This window comes from Salminus brasiliensis, chromosome 1 (assembly GCF_030463535.1).
Source record: "Salminus brasiliensis chromosome 1, fSalBra1.hap2, whole genome shotgun sequence".
NCBI lineage: Eukaryota > Metazoa > Chordata > Actinopteri > Characiformes > Bryconidae > Salminus > Salminus brasiliensis.
The window spans coordinates 26,455,005-26,469,810 of NC_132878.1; the positions used below are offsets into that span (position 1 = coordinate 26,455,005).

The 14,806-nt window shown below is 39.6% G+C and overlaps 1 protein-coding gene across 4 annotated transcripts in view; it reads left to right on the forward strand.

Moving 5' to 3' along the window:
- Nucleotides 1-14,806, forward strand: part of npas2 (neuronal PAS domain protein 2) — an 83,799-nt gene that overhangs the window by 42,323 nt on the left and 26,670 nt on the right. For all 4 annotated transcript variants that reach the window (XM_072676512.1, XM_072676539.1, XM_072676522.1 and 1 more), the window contains 3 exons: nucleotides 10,737-11,114; nucleotides 12,308-12,364; nucleotides 14,075-14,229. In XM_072676512.1, coding sequence (XP_072532613.1) covers nucleotides 11,041-11,114; nucleotides 12,308-12,364; nucleotides 14,075-14,229 — 286 coding nt within the window. In that variant the 5' untranslated portion in view covers nucleotides 10,737-11,040. The remainder of the gene's footprint in view (nucleotides 1-10,736; nucleotides 11,115-12,307; nucleotides 12,365-14,074; nucleotides 14,230-14,806) is intronic.

Here is a 14,806-nt window from a genome sequence, read left to right on the forward strand (position 1 = left end):
AGATAATTAGCGAACAACAAAAGGAGGAAGTTTAGTCAGTAAATTACAGACACACTCTTTATAGATGAGTTCATATCTGAACTGGTCTTTGTGTTTATTTAATAAGCTGTGTTTATTTAATCACCCCTAGTTTACCATTAAACATTAATTGCATTATTTGGTGATGTTTCAATAATGTTAGATTCTGCACATGTGTGTGTCTTTATAAACTGCAGAAAATGCTGCACCTCACACTGAGTGTCATCAAAGTTACAGGGGCATGCAAAAGTTTGGGCATCCCTGGTCAAATGTTTCACCGTCAACTGCTTGTAAGATTGTCAAAGGTAAATAAAAATGACTGTAAAAGACATTCAGAAGCTTTAGCAGAGTGGAGTGGGAGAGCACTATTCTGCTATGCAGCACATGATTATGGTTTAATCAGCTATTTGCAATATGTCAAGTAATTTACAACTAATTTGTTGGCTTTTCTAAAGGGGGTTGTGTGTGTCTGTGTGTGTATGTACAATTAAAATGATAATAAAAAGAAATTCACTTCAGGGCATTATTCGGCAGCAAAATATTAACAGGTAGTGTTAACAGGTGACCATAGAGACACTTTACCCGAAATTGAGTATCAATATTTTTTCTCAAATACTAGACACTAAAGTATTTACTTGACATTGTTTCTTCACTAGGGTAATATTTAGTCAAGGCAATCCCTGGCAAATGTTTTTTAATCACTCAGTGTCACTAGGAGGTTGTTGTGCAGTTCATGTGATGCTACAAGTGGTTTGCTAGGTAGTTGTAATGCTTTTCCAGGTGGTTGCTATATGGTTGCCATTTATTTCCAAGTGGTCGTTAGGCTGTTGCTTGCCATTATTAGGGGCATTCTGTAGTTGGTCCAGTCCTGGGCCATTTATTAAACTGAGCTGCAAATGCATTCGCTTCAATTGGTTGTGCATAGCAAGTCATTGTGATAGGCCAATTCCACATTGCAGAGCTTACAGAGAACCACATTGTTGGGTCTCTGTCCAAAACACACCCACACGACCATAGGCTAGTTATTTTTTAGCCACAGCTTGCTCTCCGGAGAAATCCATGCCTACACTTCAATATATATAGAGTACTATGATCTCCATATTGACTTGCGTTTAGTAATGTCTAAACTTAGAGGTATCTTTGAATTTTTAGTCTATTCAAACTAGCTGAGGTTATTCTTGGTTAAATAGCAAAGCACTTTTGTAAGTTGCTCTGGATAACAGCGTCTGCTAAATGCCCTAAATGTAAATGTAAATATTTTGCTTACTACATAAATAAACGCACTTCTAATGGTGGTGCACTACAACATGCTATTTAGTGTGGTAGTGTGCAGTTTGGGACACAGCCCCTGTTTTCAGTGGACGCAGCCATCTTTACAATGCGTCAACACGCATTATGCAAACCAACATATTTCCGCAATCGATAATGTCCTAGCTCTAGAGCAACGACTGCACAAATATGACCTTCATCAGAAGAAAAACTCTCCTGCATCCTCACCACAAACGTCTGTGTGGTCACAGGTTTCTGTGTTTTCATGATTATTTATACCAATAAAAATGGTATAATCTGAGTGTTGCAGATTTAGAAATGATGGTGTTTGAATGCTGGAAGTGTGCAGAATGGCCATCTCTGATGCTGTATAAGATGTTACACACATAGGTTGTGAGCTCCAGCGCTAGCATCCCAAGGCTTCACTCTACTATACCCTGTTCATTAGAAATATACAACTCTGAGTGAACATGTCAGCAGGTTTTTAGTAAAAGGCCATACATACAGTGCATGTGTGTATTCATTTGTGTAAAATGTATTTATTATAGCATATGTTTTGCACTTTAAAGTGTCTCATCTCATATTGTGTTTCATTTTTTCTGACTATATAGTATAGTTTACTGAAACAAGTGGAGAAAGCATGTTATATCATGTAACAGGGTCGCTTCAGTACAAGGTCGCTCTTACACTAGTCATTTGCAGTTTGCTTAGGCTCGTAAAATGGGCGTGACCACGGATGGACCGTTGCAGAGCCTAATCATACAACCTAGTCCTGATTGTACTTCCCTCAGTTTCCAGGGGTGCAATTTTCACAATGATTTTGGATGAATCATCCATACCAGGTCTGTGAATCAACGACTCTGGAAGGAAGAGAGGTAGATATGAATGTGCCTTACTGAACCATCTTCAAATTTTGAGCAAAAAGGCAACAGGCAGGCTAATTCCATGTGTAATTCAGACAAGTGTTAGCTACTAATGACATTGTGTTGCAAAGCAGGGGACCTGAGGACCATTGGGGAGTGATATCAGGACAGGGATGTGAGAATGACTACCAAAAAGTCACACAACCAGCCACAAACAGTAAAATCACAAAGCGCCGTCTAGAGAGCACGGCCAGTTATGCTCTCTCAGGCTCTGGCTGCTGATGGACAAGCGACATGGCTTAGATTTAGATTTGTGATTCCTGGGGCATAGTTTTAGTGAGATCTTAAGAGCATATATTTTAATATAATTTCAAAAATGAATGTATTGAAACATCAGAACTTTTGTCAAAGTTGAATGTAAATAGATGTACCATAAAATGTAGTTTATTATGTGAGTATTCAGTCATGTCATTAGGAAATGATGAATTATGAAAGAGGTTATTCTCTTACTCGTTTTACTCCTCATCCACATATTCCCCCACAGTCTAAATGTTGTTTTGAGCTATATTAGGTGACTGGAGTGTGCGAGTGTGTGCCTTGCAGTTCATGTTCAAAATACACAATAATTTTTCATGTGGCTTTAGTAAAGATAAAGATAAACTGTTATTATTCTGGGGGCTTTGAAACCTCTTCTTAACTAAAAAACTCGTAACCGTAAACAACATGACTCACACACCACCCTCTCAACCTGAGTGTGAGTAAAGGGTGGGGGCTCCTGTATGTGTTGATGAGAGAGTGTATGTTGCTGTAATGACTTCAGAGGCTCAGTAAGGAGGTATTCTGTCAAAATGACCAATCACAGTTAATATTGCTCTCCACTTTTGCCTGCCTAATCACTACCAATGCTTTAGCTTACACAGTGATTTAATTTATCTACAACATTAAACTAAACCAAAGTACAAATGTAGCTAACCTACACCCACTTTAAATTACTACTTTAAAGTCTCTGCTGGAGTGAAAGCTAAACTAGTGTAAAATCTCTGCTGGACTGAAATCTGAAAGTGTGTAAAATCTCTGCTGGACTGAAATCTGAAAGTGTGTAAAATCTCTGCTGGACTGAAATCTGAAAGTGTGTAAAATCTCTGCTGGACTGAAATCTGAAAGTGTGTAAAATCTGCTGGACTGAAATCTAAACTAGTGTAAAATCTCTGCTGGACTGAAAGCTAAACTAGCATAAAATCTCTGCTGGACTGAAAGATGAACTAGCGTAAAATCTGCTGGAGTGAAAGCTGAACTAGTGTAAAATCTCTGCTGGACTGAAATCTGAACTAGCATAAAATCTCTGCTGGACTGAAAGCTGAACTAGTATAAAATCTGCTAGATTTTAGTTTAGAAATCTAAACTAGTGTAAAATCTGCTGGACTGAAATCTAAACTAGTGTAAAATCTCTGCTGAACTGAAATCTAAACTAGTGTAAAATCTGCTGGACTGAAATCTAAACTAGTGTAAAATCTGCTGGACTGAAATCTAAACTAGTGTAAAATCTCTGCTGGACTGAAATCTAAACTAGTGTAAAATCTCTGCTGAACTGAAATCTTAACTAGTGTAAAATCTCTGCTAGACTGAAAGGTGAACTAGTGTAAAATCTGCTGGAGTGAAATCTAAACTAGTGTAAAATCTGCTGGACTGAAATCTAAACTAGTGTAAAATCTCTGCTGAACTGAAATCTAAACTAGTGTAAAATCTGCTGGACTGAAATCTAAACTAGTGTAAAATCTGCTGGACTGAAATCTAAACTAGTGTAAAATCTCTGCTGAACTGAAATCTAAACTAGTGTAAAATCTGCTGGACTGAAATCTAAACTAGTGTAAAATCTGCTGGACTGAAATCTAAACTAGTGTAAAATCTCTGCTGAACTGAAATCTAAACTAGTGTAAAATCTCTGCTGGACTGAAAGCTGAACTAGTGTAAAATCTCTGCTGAACTGAAATCTAAACTAGTGTAAAATCTCTGCTGGACTGAAAGCTGAACTAGTGTAAAATCTCTGCTGAACTGAAAGCTGAACTAGTGTAAAATCTCTGCTGGACTGAAAGCTGAACTAGCGTAAAATCTCTGCTGGACTGAAAGCTGAACTAGCATAAAATCTGCTGGAGTGAAAGCTGAACTAGTGTAAAATCTCTGCTGAACTGAAATCTAAACTAGTGTAAAATCTCTGCTGAACTGAAAGGTGAACTAGTTTAAAATCTCTGCTGAACTGAAATCTAAACTAGTGTAAAATCTCTGCTAGACTGAAAGGTGAACTAGTGAAAAATCTCTGCTGGAGTGAAATCTAAACTAGTGTAAAATCTGCTGGACTGAAATCTAAACTAGTGTAAAATCTCTGCTGAACTGAAATCTAAACTAGTGTAAAATCTCTGCTGAACTGAAATCTAAACTAGTGTAAAATCTCAGCTGAACTGAAAGGTAAATGCTCTGGACTTGGTGTCTGTTTTTCAGGCAGGGCGAGTGTTATTTGGTATTAGTGATTTAGAAAAGGGCTGAAATGTAATTGAGGAACAGAACGTGAGGGTAAGCGGGTTTGTCTTGGCCCTGTAGCAGGAACTTAGGAGGAAACAGATTACATCCTGATCCAAATTCACAGAAATTAGACCATTTACTTGCTTATTGAAGAGGCTGCCTCAGCTTTAGCCCTGTGCTGAAGCCAAACAGCTCACGCGACCCTCATCCATTCCAAACAGCGCTTGTGGAGGAGGCTGAGGATACAGAGCACTGCTGAAACTAGAAAGCCTTGCGTGGCACTTATTATACTGCACATTACTCACACAGCTTTTCAGGGTGCATTTAGGGGAAATGACAACCTTTTTTGTCAGACAGAAAAATGAATATGTTATTATTAATAGATAATTGCAGTACAGTAACAATACATTAATAAAACTGTTATAATTACTGCACAAATAGTCTTTAATTTCTCTTTTTATAATATATGAAATTATATTATTTTATATTATTATAATATATGTATAATGTTTTAGTAGGGTTGTTATAATATTATACATATACATTGTTTGGTGGAACATCATGGCATTTGATTTTTGGTTTTTGCACTTTTTGTTCTCCTCAAAAATTAGGAGAAGTGTAAAAAGGGTTAAAACAAGTTCATTTAAGCTTTGCGCTAAAGCTACAGAGGAGCAGTAATGTATGTGGATATATGTGTGTGTGTTTGTCAGACTGAGTTTGTGAACAGGAGCTGAAATATAGGTCACATACACACCACGTCTCCCTCCCTCCTCCCCTCTCTCTCCCTCCCTCTCCCTCCCTCTCTCTCTCTCTCTCTCTCTCTCCCTCTCTCTCTCTCTCTTACAGTATGAGTGAGATGTCAGCAAAACCTCATTCTAAACCCCTTCAGGAAGCTGTAATGCAGCTGTGATAATGATTGGACTAGTCTGATAATGGTGTCAGTGTTTATTTAAGTCTAATTTCTATACCGCCTTTTTTCTCATGTGCTTATGTGGGGTGAGCTCTACGTTTAAATTCAGTCATCTACAAACGTTCAGGCAATCCTGCTTAGGAAATGTGATTGTTCTGAGTGTACATAAACAACTCCTCTGCAGGAAACACACTTATATATGGTATGTGGTCCTGCACATTTTAGACACAGTTTCTGTTTATATACTGAATCTAATAAGTTGGAGAAAATGATAAATAACATGTTTTGTTTGCCCAGTATGTTGCATTTTCTTAAGTAAACAGTAATTAGAACAGTGCATTAGCTTAACGCTAAAGTTAGATTGGACAACACATTCCAATATGTGTAATATTTAGAGGATGTGCACTTATTTATTTATTTATATACACTGTATATACACTGACCAGCCATAACATTAAACTGTCAGGTGGTCAGTATTAACTGCCATACACGTGATTGCAGATGAATTGCAGCAGTAGCCACATATTCGTAAAAACGATGTTTCAAATACTCTCCCGTACTCAATACAGTGATTTTTATTCAGAATGTGATGCACTTCATCCAACTAAACATCACTAATTACACTGTTTGTAATGAAACGTGCATTTGATCAGTGTTCCTCAAGCACTATTGTGTATAACAATAACAGAATTGTTCACCATACGATCAAATGTTGTTATGTTGTCCAACCCTAGTCAAGCGTTATCTGATCCACTATGGCAAGGGCCAATTTGTGATGGCTAGAAGACTATCAGAGCTTTTGGAGATGTCAGAGCATCTCCAAAACACCAGGCAGGTCTTGTGTATTGTCTTCCCAGTATTCAGTGGTCAGTATCTACCAACAGGGGTCCAGGGACAGACTACTGGGGAACCAGTGAAAAGGTTCATGGGCTCCCAAGGCTCATTGAACTTCATTGATGAAGTTAAAATAGAGCTTAATGGCTGCAATGAGCAAAGGTATGTTTGAAAAACAAATTCATGAAAAGAACCCCTTGCCAACTGTCTTCGATTCCATCCTTTGTTCACATGGTTTTCAGTTTGTTTGCTCGCTTGATTGTATTTTCGTCCATCCGTCCATTCGTTTGTTGTTTGTCTTTGGTCTCATTTAGCTTTTTTGTCCAGTCGATTGTTTGCCTGCTAATTGTTTATCTTTTGTATTTTCTCGGTTCGATTGTCTGCTTGTTTGTTTGTTCGTCTGTCCATCAATCCATGTGACTGATTGTATGTTTCTTCAGTTGTTTGTCTGTTCTTTCAGTCTGTTGAGGTTCAATATAATTATTATAATATAACTGCTGTACTGTACCATACCACATTTGACATATTTGATGCTGGGTTCACTGGGACTTACGATGTTGCGCCACACGTGCACCTCTGTCACGACATAATCAACATTATTCACTTCTTTAGTGCAGTGCACATATTCTGCCATGGTAAAACACTGTGCTACAGAACTGTTTAGGTGTGTGTGTTTTCTAACAGCCATGTTTGTTTAATGATGAAACGCTTTCAACAAGGCTTTCTCAACTTTTATGGGTTATGGGACCAGATACACACACACACACTGTTTTGTCCACTCTTTCGTTCATTGTCTATTTCCTTTGTTGTTTTATTCATTCCTTCCTGTCAGTCTATGTTTCTTTCTCTCTCTTGCTCTCTTTCACTCTCACTTCTCCTTCTTATTCTCTCTCTCTCTCTCTCTCTCTCTCTGTGATGTGTTGGATTATGTGAGTTGGTTTCTAGGTCACTCTCAGCCGGCCCAGGCGGATGTAATATTTACTGAGCTTTTAGAGCTGCTCGGCTGCTTTGTCATCGGATGTGGGTTATGCAGATTCACCACAGCTGGTTGAGGGGTTCTGAAGAGTCCAATTGACTTATTGATTAGCAACCGCACACGACTTCAGGCTTTATGTCAGTGTCGGTGTGTTTCAAGGCAAATCTGAACATCATCTCTCAAATTACATTTAGTTTTAAAGTGATGGTTTGTGCAGAAAATCCCATTTACAGTTTTTCCACCCTTTCCTCCCGAGCATAATCAATCAGCCAAGGCATGTCCAGCCTATGTAGTGGAACAATTGATGAATTTCGCATTAGTCAGTTACATCTGAATCATCACAAACCCGCCTCAAACCGCATTATTAAAGAGGCACTCTTGCGAAAATGTAAAATGTCATCAACTCAGCATTTGCTGTAAACGTGCCTATTGACCTAGTTCAGTAGCTCTAAAACAGTCTGTAGAGTGAGGTTTTCTGGATTGAAGAGGAAAACCACCTTCTGATGATTTATCATTAAGGTGGAAGGAATTACAAAACTAAAGCTGATACAACTACATACGGTTTTACTAAATAATTTACTGTAAATTACTAAATAATTTACTTGTGAATTATCAAATAGTTATTGTATTATCAAACTTTAAATGTATAGCATTTGGCCAACTCTCTTAAGGCTCATTTATGCTCCCTTTACATATGGAAATTAAGACTGTCTGTTTTAACCATCACTGCCCACATATTTCCATGTGTCCTTTACGTTGGCATGGATGTTAAGCACTACATCCAACTGATGGCAGTTTATGTACATCAGCAAACAGTGATGGTAAAGGAGGTTGTGATAATGTACTTGCTTTATAAAAGACTAAAGAGGCAGCGGCCGTAAGTTTCTTTTCTTTTCTGAGTTTCTTTTTTGTCATGTCTGTATGGCAGTGGTCATGTGTCCTTTAATTTGCTTCACTGTCCCCATGATTTCCAGTGGTACTGCTTTGTTCTATCAGTAAGATTTCACAGAGCTCAAATACAGACAAAGTGAGCGCAGAGTACGGACAGAAGGTTCATTCTATGTTGAGCATTAGTAAGCCTGTAATCAGAGTGACTTTTTCAATCATATTACAAAGGTTGGTGAATGTAGAGTTAGGAGTCTTGCTCAATGACCTCTAACACGTTCATGTGAAAGTTGCTTTGTGGTTGCTGTGGTATTCTAGATGGTTGCTAGATTGTTGCTTTGGTATCCCTCAAAGTTTTATATTGTATTTTTTGGCTAGAATACCACCACTTTACGTCATTTTTAATAGACTTGATTATATGGTTTCTGACACTCTATGAGTGTTATCTATAGCTAGTAATCTTTAGTAAAAGCATTCCTTCCTGGACTAAAGGGTTCTTCACATTGGTGGAAGACCTTCGTTTCACTATTGTAACAAGTCAAAGAACCATTTTTTCCCGCAAACTGAATGCAATCCCTCCTGTGAGGAGAAAAAGAATTGCTAGAAAAATTCTAGCAACCACCTGAAATACCATAGCAACCTCTTTTTTGGCTCATGTGAAAGTTTATATTGGCTCAGGAAAAAAACTCTCTATATATAATTTTAATATTATGATAAATAATGTTGTGACCCAGTGTATTCAGTGACCCAGTGTTTGAAGAAAAATCGAATACGCATGATTTATGACTTACCACAGATACATTTGGCTTGTGTAATAGTCTAATTATGTGGACTAGTATCTGAGATGAGATCAAAGAAAAAAATGCAGCCTTGGTCGGACAATAAAGTGTATTGTATTCCATTAAACAGCTTAGCATCTGCCATTGTAAACCAAGGAAGCACATGTCAGATATCAGAAATATTTGCTGTTTTTTTTCCTACTTTAACACACAGACTAAACCTGGTGTGTTGAATAAGGTGTGTTTGAGCAGGAAAAGCACAAAATTGTGCCACAACCTGGCCCTCCAGGACTGGAATTAATTTAATATGACCAAGGACATGAACTGAAAAAATTAAAGGAAAATATAGGTTGGCAATAAACATCAAACAAAGGCACACTGCGTGGGGTACTGTACCACTGTGGGGTCTAAGCTTCCATTACCTGTAAGCGATGAAATGAACTTGATTTGTGAGCAAACTATCGCTTTGATAAATCCAGTGAGCGTTTAGTTTTACAGTAAATCAGAACCATGTTTACACTGTCAGAGTTAAAGAACTGTGGTGTTGTTGAGCCTGGTTGCAGAGCGGACCCACACACACATACATACAGGCGGAGGTCTGCGCGTAAGAGTCACTTCAGATGTGATCAGCTGTAATGTGGCTGTTGTGTTGTGTTTGTTGGGCTGCTGAATGAAAGAAAATGACGAATGAAAGGCTGGAGTGGCCACTCTTTCCCGCCGTGTGTCTTGACGTGGCCTTCCGGCTGTTTTCTATTCGCACGCCTGTTGACCTGATTCCAGTCAGATTAATAGCTGTTTCACTGCGTCCTTGAAGCCTTTCAAAAGGTTAATTTGCTGTACCCAATAAATCATTCACTGTTTTTGAACAGAGGTTTTGGTGCGTTATGAATGATGACACAGGGACTTGTTCTGGTGTGATGGTGAAAGAAAGAATGGTCTCTGTCTAACTACACAGACGACATATCGTCATTGTTCCTATGCTTAGCAGAAGTGTTACACGAAGCTAATGTAGCTAACAAGTAATGGCTAGCATATAGGGGGGCTATATGCTTTGCATGTTTACAGGACACATAAAAAGTTATAAAAAATTTAAAAAGGAAAACATACCTTTCCCTCCCCAGATCACACAGCCCATATATGTGCGTTTTTAAAATCAGTCTTTTTCTGATGTCACAAAAACACAAGTACATACATTGGTCCCACTCATACCGAAGTTTTCTAGAGTGTCTCAGCCAGGGACACAACACAATTCAGTATTTACATTTATGGCATTCAGCTGACGCTCTTATCCAGAGCGACTTACAAGGTTACTCATATTACAGAGGTGGGCCAATGGAGTGTTAGGAGTCTTGCCCAAGGACTCTTATTGATGTAGTGCAGCATAGTCACCCAGACCAGGAATCGAACCCCAGCCTCCCACATGGTGTGGTAGCTCAGTGGCAGGTAGTGATGTTGTGCCACACCAACCACTATTATTGGCAGAACCTCTCACCTAAGTAGTGTGTTTGTATTATCTATAGAAACAAATCAGATCAGATAGGCGATATCACCGATAGCCAGCCTTAAGATACTCTGATCGGATTGGGGGCCACAAAAATGGATCTGGATCATTCTTAATTGTAAGGAATGTTAACGCAGCTGAAACTCATTCCAACCTATCCTTGTGTTATTTATTTTTCTCTTAGGTTCAGCCGTTTCTGCGACTGACCTCCATGGAAATCCGAAGGTGACTGGCAGACTTACAAGTGCATCATTGCTAGTGGTTAGCTTTACTGGCTAACTGGATACGGATGATCAGCTAAACACTACCTGGGAAGGCTTGTCCAGCCGGTTGGGACAGAGGTAGCAGCTAAAATACCAGCTGCTAGCCATCCGAAGGTCCGTGCTAACAGCTAGCCATCAGTGCTGGTGGAAGTGTGTGGGCTTTTTCACAGTGGTTTGAGCGCAGTCAGCGTGAATGGGACACGGCAGCGTTCGCAGACGGCCTGGATGGGAGAGGGAGTGAGCATGGACAACCTTTCTGAATTTGGTGGACTTTGTCCGTCCAGCCGGAGGGAATGGGAGTAAGTATTTGTTGAACTAAGGTGGCTGTGCTAGATGCTTAAGTAGATATTGGTCAAATGCAGTGTTGTTGTGCTAATAAAACTATACTAATGAAGTTATGCTAGTGCTAATTCTGTTATGTCACGGGAAAGGCTAAGCTGTCATCATGGTTCTGAAGAGGCTACATTAATGGAAAAAGCTAGTAGTTGTCAGAAAACCCTGAACTGTTAGACAGCATTTTTAAGGCTACATGACATCTCATTTAGCCTTTCATGACGGCTAACATCAGCCTGCATACACCAGCTGACAAGTAGAACTCTGAGAAAATTCCAGCATTCAGAACCTCTAATCAATATCAACTTGTCCATGTCAATTATTTTAATTTTAAAAGAAATGTACTGTCTCCTAAAAACACAAAAAAGTCACATGGCTTCTCCCTGTCCAGGCTGCAGCATGGAGGAGAATTCAAACACTGAGCCAAATTAAAATCTTATATAATCTTTCATTAACTATAATCAAGGTAAAATGTTACATGATTTGATGTCATATCACCCAGCACTAATAAAGCCATATTCCAACAAACATTGGTTGTTATTAAGGCTGTTTTTGTAAAATTTTATATTTTATGTTACAAAATGTTTCAAAATAATTTCAAAAGTGTTTTGTCATAATATTAATAATATTAAATAATATTAATAATATTTCATCCAGGCAGTCTGCACATCTCAGCTACCAATGAGAAGGTAAACACTGTTTCCAGAAAATGCTGGTGACTTAGGTGCGAACTGTATTTACCTAGAAGCTGCTTCGAACTCCAGTTGTCTCAGTTTGCCCCCCGTTATAGACATTAAGGGCATCGTATCTTAGTTACGGTAACAGTGCGTGAAACTACCTCCACCATGTGTAGAGGCTGTACTTTAGCCTCCAAAAGGGAGATTCACATTATACAGGAGTGAATTCTGTGACTTCTACATGCAACTCAGCAACAAACAGGATAAAGCTGGAGAAAGATCTGGCTGCTGTCAAAATGCACAGATAACGTTGCTATGGGGACTCGAGAAGTCCATCAAATGCATGTTCTGTTTGAATCTGTTGAACTACATTTAAACTGGTCCATTTTACCCCTGGCTAGTTTGTAGCTCGCTGTCCACGACGTGAACACAGAGCTCATCAACCAGAACATGTCAGTTTCACATTCTGTTTTATTTTCCAGAACCAGCAGCTGTGTGGACGATTTGATGGACGAAGATGAAAAAGACAGAGCTAAAAGGTAGTGTGTGTGTGTGAACAACTGTTTTACCCTAGGTGGACACTAATCAGCACTAATAACTCCACAGTGGTCTTTGTGCTCCTCAGGGCTGAAACTTTCATTACGTCAAAATAGAAAGATCTCTCACCACCAGCAGCTTTTCACACCTCTCCCTCTCTCTTTACCTTCCACTGTCTCTTCGTATCGCTTCACCATATCGCTTCCCCCCCCCCCCCCCCCCCCCCCATCTCACAACACAAGAGAACAGCAGGATGAATGACTGTGAAAAGCCTGAAGCTTTAAGAGAGCGAGAAAGAGAGCTATGAAGGTGTGAAGACATGGACCTACATCTGCTAGAACACAGTGCCACACTAATGATAGCTACTCTGAACAGCACTTCTTAATAATGTCTAACGCAAACAAACCCACACACACACTCTACCCCTCTTCTCAGTAGAAACTGATGTTTGACGTGGATCGTGTGTAGAACCCATATTTATTTCAGTACGCTGAATCTGAGAGCTAACATCTGGACTCATCAGTCCTTGCAGTCCCATTCAGTGCTGTGTAAAAGTCATAAACTCCATATTGTAGAATTAAAAGAAAGCAGCCTGGCCAGCGTCACGGTTTGTCTATAATATATATTTATATATATGTGAAGTTAGGATCTTCTTTTTGAAGATATCCTGCCCGTTTTGTTTCTTTTACTTGACTTTTACATGAATATTGCAGTAATCACATGTTCAACGGGCACAGTTTTCATGCTGATATACTAAAAATATGGACCTAGGTGTGTAACAGTGAACGTACCGACATTCAGTAATACAAAATAACAGTTTATCGTGCACTTTTATTTTTTTTTTAACAGTTTAATTATGTGGACTAACTTTTAAAGGTGCACGTATTTGTCACTGTACAGTGTACAGCGAAATGTGTCCTCCGCATTTAACCCATCTGGTAGTGAACACACTCACACACACACATGTGTTAGGGGCAGTGAATACACACACACACCCAGAGCGGTGGGCAGCCAACTCCAGCGCCCGGGGAGCAGAGAGGGTAAAGGGCCTTGCTCAAGGGCCCAACAGCGGCAGCTTGCCGAGCCCGGGAATCAAACCCACAACCCTGTTATCGACAGCCCGGAGCTCTAACCGCTGAGCCACCACTGAGATCCGAGTATCGCTGGTTGAAATCCCGGGCCATTCTGCTTGACATCAGCAGCTGCAGTCTAAGAGGGCGCAATTGGCCTTGCTCTCTCAGGGGTGGTTTGATGATACTTCCTCCTCACATCACTCCTAGTGTGATGTTGGTCAGCACAGGCATCTGCTAGCTGTTGTGTCGGAGCTGGGCAGCCGCGCTTTCAGCCGAGTTTGCTGGATATCTAGCGATGCTGCGCCATGGCCATGGCTGGCTTAATGTGTCAGAGGATACCTCCTAGTGCTGGGGGCATTGCTAGTGATAGGATGAGTTCACATGAATGGGGGTAAAAAATAAGGGGTCAAATTTGAAATCTCTGATCTCTAAATGAGTCAATCACAGAATCTCAGATTTAACCAAAAAGCATCAAACTTGATTATTATTGAAATCAATTGTAATTATTGTATTTTTACTAAACTTAGATCTTTTATAGACCATGTCGTTTCAGCCTGTGTGTCATTTTAAGACTGGTTGCCTGAGACAGCGGGCAATGTGAATGCTGGTGACTCAGACTTGCTTCTTTTTTGTGTGCAGAGCGTCCCGTAACAAGTCTGAGAAGAAGCGGAGAGACCAGTTCAATGTGCTCATTAAAGAGCTGTGCACCATGCTGCAGGGGCAGGGCCACCCCCGCAAAATGGACAAATCCACCATCCTCCAGAGGACCATCGACTTTCTGCAGAAACAGAAAGGTGAGAGGGGGCGAAAATATTATTTTCCCAAAAACTGTTGTTTAACAGGGAGAATTTCTCCTTTCCCCAAAACACAACATGGCAGCAGCTCTCGCTCTTTTTCAGCTATCCATCGATATAATATATATTTTGAGTTTTATAGGCCAGTCAGAACTAAGATTGACATCATTGAAATGTGAAAAGAGAGCCTCAGTGAAGCTTCCATTTGCCTGAATTTGATGAAGAATGAGTTCATTTCTGTGGACATAAATCGATGAGAGCCTACCCACAGTCTATGAATTGCATCACAAGTGGCGATGCAGCACCACTGCGTTTTTAGAATGATCTCTGTTTACAGTAGAGTTATTTTGTACCTTGGTGTGAGACCTTTTTAACAAATCAATCAAAACAATGTGACTTGTTGAACATTTGTTAAACTCAATCAATTAAATAATTTCATTGCAATTACTCCTGTTTTGCAGTCTTAGAGTGCACCAGAACATTTCATGGTAAAATCATTTTCTCACAGGAACTATGCCACCCAGACTTCAAGGGTTTGGTTTCAGAACTTGTCAACGTTTTCACTGCTCATGAGTTT